The 6,000-nt window shown below is 52.1% G+C and overlaps 1 protein-coding gene across 1 annotated transcript in view; it reads left to right on the top strand.

Moving 5' to 3' along the window:
* Positions 1-172: 172 nt before the first annotated feature.
* Positions 173-6,000, top strand: part of LOC116459410 (TRIO and F-actin-binding protein-like) — a 28,077-nt gene continuing 22,249 nt past the window's right edge. The window contains 3 exon segments of the mRNA XM_032139950.2: positions 173-254; positions 753-861; positions 4,472-4,645. Of these exon segments, the coding sequence (XP_031995841.2) occupies positions 4,532-4,645 (114 nt within the window). The 5' untranslated portion in view covers positions 173-254; positions 753-861; positions 4,472-4,531.

Raw genomic sequence — 6,000 nt, 5'->3', positions numbered from 1 at the left:
GCAGCGAGTCTCGCTCTCAGAGGTATCCGTGCCCCGCCTGCCTCCGCCCCGCCCCTTGTTCTGGCTTGTCCAGTCCCACAGAGTCCCACAGTCTTCATATAAATGAGGCACCCAGAGAAAGCCTATGCGAGCATGGCAGGGGCGTGGCCTGCCTTCCACCTCCCGAGCGTCGCTCTGATTCATTGTTAAAATAAAGAGGCCATGACCCTGGCACTCCCACCCCGGCAGCCCCTGTGCGTGGAAACCCAGCCAAGGTTAGCACTGGGCCGCAGAAAAGAGGAGCTGGTAGGGGGAGGCCTACAGGAGAGGTAGGGGTCGAGGGATCCGGGGAGGAACTGGCTGAATGCCTGGATGGAGAGGGTCCCGGGTCCATTCTCTGGGTGGGGCATGTGTAGCTGCTTAAGGTTTTGATTATTATACCCACATCTCAAGTGCATTTTAGAGAAGGATTCTGCCTGTTGGTTGTGGGTAGGGGATGAAACGGGAGCAGCGAGGGGCACGTGGAGTAGAGCCCGCTACCCGCCCCCAGGAAAATGAGCGGCGTTCTCCTGCTAGGCAACGCTCCTTTATGTGGCCGGACCAGGAGAGAAACGCCCAGGACGGGCGGGGCCGATGCGCCCCTCTTCCACCACCAGGAGTCGGGAGGACAACCGCCCGGGGAGGATGAGAGACCCTGGGGCCACGGAAGGGCCAGCGGGTGGCCCTCTCCCCACCGTGCCTTGCTGTCACCACCACCCCATTCCCTTCTCCAGGTCTGATGATGGAGGAGCCTTGGGCCTGGCTGTCCCAGGGGAGGAGGTGAAATTCCTCAGCTCTCCACCAAGATTGGCAACAAAAGCCTGATCCCCTGGAACACAGCAGGTGAGGATGGATGTGGGCAGGTGACCTGGGGGCACCAAAAAAAAAGCTGCAGGTGTTTTGGGATGTTGGGTTCCTCCCACCCCCCACCCTCCCCTTGGGGCTCTGTGTGGGTGGGGAGGGCATCTTTAAGTGACTCTCCTGACCCAGCTCCACTCCAGAGCATGGATGTTGGTGGCCCTAGGGGCACCCAGAAATAAGAACCCTTGCACAAGTTAAGACACCAGGGCGGCCAGGCGCGGTGGCTCACACCTGTAATCCCAGCACTTAGGGAGGTCGAGGTGGGTGGATCACAAGGTCAGGAGTTCGAGACCAGCCTGGCCAATATGGTGAAACCTCGTCTCTACTAAAAATACAAAAAAATTAGCCGGGCATGGTGGCAGGTGCCTGTAATCCCAGCTACTTTGGAGGCTGAGGCAGGAGAATGTCTTGAATCCGGGAGGCAGAGGTTGCAGTGAGCCGAGATCATGCCACTGCACTCCAGCCTGGGTGACAGAGTGAGATTCCGTCTCAAAAAAAAAAAAAAAAAAAGACACCAGGGTTTCAGAAGGGTGTGATGCTTCACACCTGTAATCCCAGCACTTTGAGAGGCTGGAGGAGGATTGAGGTCAGGAGGTCAGGAGTTCAAAACCAGCCTGGGTAACACAGCAAGAGCCTTTTTTTTTTCTTTTGAGACACACTGTTGCCCAGGCTGGAGTGCAGCGGGGCGATCTTAGCTTCACTGCAACCTCCACCTCCTGGGTTCAAGCAATTCTCTTGCCCCAGCCTCTCAAGTAGCTGGGATTACAGGCATGTGACACCACGCCCAGCTAATTTTTGTAGTTTTAGTAGAGACAGGGTTTCACCATGTTGGCCAGGCTGGTCTTGAATTCCTGGCCTCAAGTGATCTGCCTGCCTCAGCCTCCCAAAGTGCTGGGATTATAGGCGTGAGTCACCGCACCTGGCCAAGAGCCCATTTTTACAAAATAAAAAATAAAAAAATTAGCTGGGCGTGGTGGCATACACCTGTAGTCCCAGTTACTGGGGAGACTGAGGCAGGAGAATCATTTGAGCCTGGGAGTTTGAGGTTGCAATGAGCTATGATAGAGCCACTGCACTCCAGCCTGGGTGACAGAGCAAGACCCTGCCCTCACCTCCCCAAAAAAGACATTAGGGGCCGGGTGCGGTGGCTCACAACTGTAATCCCAGCATTTTGGGAGGCCGAAGGGGGCGGATCACCTGAGGTCAGGAGTTCACCTGGCCAGCATAGCGAAACCCCGTTGCTACTAAAAATACAAAAATTAGCCAGGCATGATGGTGCGTGCCTGTGATCCCAGATACTACTGAGGAGGCTGAGGTAGGATTGCTTGAACCCAGGAGGTGGAAGTTGCAGTGAGCCAAGTGAGCCAAGATCACATCACGGCACTCCAGCCTGGGTGACTGAGAGAGACTTTGTCTCAAAAAAACAAAACAAAACAAAACAAAAACACGTTAGGGTTTCTTTTTGGCTAAGCTCTGCCACAAACTTGCTGTGTGACTTTAGGCTGTTCACGTTTGTCAAAGACGTCGTCCTCAGCTCTGAAAATACCTGGCCAGCTTTTTGCCTCCCTCCCTGTGCTTCCCAAGGGACCTGTGCGAGTTGGCAGTATGATCCAGTGCTCCTCACTTCCACCTCCGAGAGAGCAGGCACACACACAGCCCTGGATTTGAATCAGCCACTGCGACCTTCAATGACCGAAGGAACCTCTCTGAGCCTTAGTTGCCTGATCTAAAATTGGCATTAATTTGATCTACAATGCAGAGTAGCTATAAGACAAGGACACTCAAACTGTTGGGTGTACTAGAATCACCTGGGGAATTTTTTTTTTTTTTTTTTTTTTTAAGACAGAGTCTCACTCTTGTCGCCCAGGCTGGAGTACAGTGGCGCAATCTCGGCTCACTGCAACCTCCGCCTCCTGGGTTCAAGCAATTCTCCTGCCTCAGCCTCCCGAGTAACTGGGACTACAGGTGCATACCACCACACCTGGCTAATTTTGTATTTTTAGTAGAGACAGGGTTTGGCTATGTTGGCCAGGCTGGTCTCGAACTCCTGACCTCAGGTGATCTGCCCACCTCCGCCTCCCAAAGTGCTGGGATTATAGGCGTAAGCCACTGTGCCTGGCCAGGAATCACTTCATTTTCATTTTTATTTGTTTATTTTGAGATGGAGTCTCGCTCTGTTGCTCAGGCTGGAGTGAAGTGGCGTGCTCTCTGCTCACTGCTACCTCTGCCTCCCAGGTTCAAGCGATTCTCGTGCCTCAGCCTCCCGAGTGGCTGGGACTACAGGTGCGTGCTACCACGCCCGGCTAATTTTTGTATTTTTAGTAGAGGTGAGGTTTCACCATGTTGGCCAGGCTGGTCTTGAACTCCTGGCCTCAAGTGATCTGCCCACCTCAGCCTACCAAAGTGCTGGGATTACAGGCATGAGCTACCGCCCCCAGCTGGAATCACTTCTTTAACACACACAGCCCCAGACCTCACTCTCTTGGAGATTCTGACTGGGTGAACTGGGAGAAAGAAAGGGGAATCTAGATTTTTTTTTTTTTTGAGATGGGGTCTTGCTATGTTGCCTAGGCTGGAGTGCTATAACTATTCACAGGTGCAATTATAGCACACTACCACCTCAAACTCCTGGGCTCAAGAGATCCTCCCACATCTGCCTCCCTAGTAGCTTGGACTGTAGGTGCACACCATCTTACCCAGCTGAAATCTGCTTTTTTTTTTTTTTTTTTTCCCTTCAGTCTGTTACCCAAGCTGGAGTGCAGTGGCACAGTCACGGCTCACTGCAGCCTCGACCTCCCAGACTCAGGTGATCCTCCCAACTTCAGCCTCCTGAGTAGCAGGGACCACAGGCCTGCACCACCCTGCACAGCTGATTTTTGTATTTTTTGTAGAGACGGGGTTTTGCCAGTTGCCCAGGCTGGTCTTGAACTCTTGGGCTCAAATGATCCACCCGCACTGGGCCCAGCTGGAATCTGCATTTTTTTGTTTTTTGTTTTGAGATGAAGTCTCACTCTGTCGCCCAGGCTGGAGTGCAATGGCGCGATCTCGGCTCACTGCAACCTCCGCCTCCTGGGTTCAAGCCATTCTACTGCCTCAGGCTCCCAAGTAGCTGGGATTACAGGCACGCGCCATCACACCTGTCTGATTTTTGTATTTTTAGTAGAGACGGGGTTTCACCATATTGGCCAGGCTGGTCTCGAACTCCTGACCTCAAGTGATCGGCCCACTTTGGCCTCCCAAAGTGCTGGGATTACAGGCGTCAGCCACTGTGCCCAGCCTGGTATCTGCATTTTTATGAACAGCCCAGGAGGGTGTAATGCAGAGTCCTTGGCGTGCACTTTCAGCAACACTGCAGTAAGGACTAGAAATCGCACATCAAATGCTGGCAGAGTGCCTGGTGCTTAGTAGGTGCTTAGTGAGTGTTTGTTGAGTGAATAAACAAACAGGAATAGAGGGAGAACAGGAACATCCAAAGGAATGGATGACTAACCTTATTTCCTTGGTCCTTGTCTGGAAACTGGGGCAACGGGCTGGGGTTCAGGTGAGTGGCCAGCCACTCATCTGGTCTTTGCCTCCCCCTCATTTTTGCCAGGCCTCACCTAGAGGGTCAGCCATTGGATCATAGGAACTGCCCTGGCCTGACTCACCCAATATGGAGGAGGTGCCTGGGGATGCCCCATGTGAACACTTTGAGGCCAACATGCTTACCCAGAACCACCATCAAAACTGCTTCCACCCTGAGGAGGCCCACGGAGCAAGATACCAGGTGGGCCAGTTTTCCACATGGTTGGGGTGGTTTGGGATGGGGGCATGGGTGAAGGACTGGGCCTATGGTGCCCGCTCACTCGCAGCTGAACCCAGATGCTGGCCTTCCTCCTGGCCAGAGCCTCGGTTTTCCCACATTGCAATGAAGTGGTTGAACCATGTGAATGTTTCACCATCCTCAGTCACTTTCCTCCTGCTTATATGATACAATTGTTACCATAGCCTCATCTAATCTGTTACTTACTTTGTTATTCTTTAAATCAACATCTTTTTCCCCTTCTATTGAAACAAAACTTCACGTCATCAACACAAGTAGAAACGAGCCTGGCCAACATGGTGAAAATTAGCTGGGCATGGTGGTGCATGCCTGTAATCCCAGCTACTTGGGAGGCTGAGGCAGGAGAATCACTTGAACCTGGGAGGCGGAGGTTGTGGTGAGCCGAGATCGCGCCATTGCACTCCAGCCTGGGCAACAGAGTGAAACTGTCTCAATAAACAAAACAAAACAAAACAAAAAAGAGAAGAAAGGTAGAAAAAGAAAAAACAAAACAGAGATGTCATTACACCCTAACTCGAGAGTATTTTCTTTTTCTTTTTTTTGAGACAGAGTCTCACTCTGTCGCCTGGGCTAGAGTGCAATGGCAATGGTGTGATCTCAGCTCACTGCAACCTTTGCCTCCTAGGTTCAAGTGATCCTCCCGCCTGAGCCTCCCAAGTAGTTGGGATTACAGGTGCCTGCCACCATGCCCAGCTAATTTTTGTATTTTTAGTAGAAACGGGGTTTCGCCATATTGGCCAGGCTGGTCTTAAACTCCTGACCTCAGGTGATCCACCCGCCTCAGCCTCCCAAAGTGTTGGGATTATAGGCGTGAGCCACCGCGCCCGGCCTGGAGAGTGTTTTCTATGGAAGGCTCTGAGCTTGCATCCTGCTGTCTCTCTGTCAAAAAGGGAGATTAGCAGATGTTAGAGAGATGTTAAGAATACACCAGCATCATCTGGAGATTTTCTTTCTCTCTCTTTTTTTTTTTTTTTTTTTTTTTGAGATAGATAGGGTCTTGCTCTGTAGCCCAGGCTGGAGTGCAGTCGTCCAACCTACAGTACATGGCTCACTGTAGCCTCGACCTCCCAGGCTCAAATGATCTTCCCGCCTTGGCCTCCTGAGTAGCAGGGACTACAGGCACATGCCACCACGGCCAGCTAATTTTCTTGTAAAGGTGGGATCTCACTATGTTGCCAGGGCTGGTCTCAAATTCCTGGGCTCAAGTGATCCTCCTGCCTCAACCTCCGTAACTGCAGGGATTACAGGTGTGAGACGCTGCACCTGGTCTGAAGATTTTCTTCTTCAAGTTATTGAAG

Source organism: Hylobates moloch, unplaced genomic scaffold, assembly GCF_009828535.3.
Source record: "Hylobates moloch isolate HMO894 unplaced genomic scaffold, HMol_V3 SCAFFOLD_19, whole genome shotgun sequence".
NCBI lineage: Eukaryota > Metazoa > Chordata > Mammalia > Primates > Hylobatidae > Hylobates > Hylobates moloch.
The sequence above is the reverse complement of the archived record's forward strand: the minus strand, read 5'-3'. Positions and strand labels throughout refer to the sequence as shown.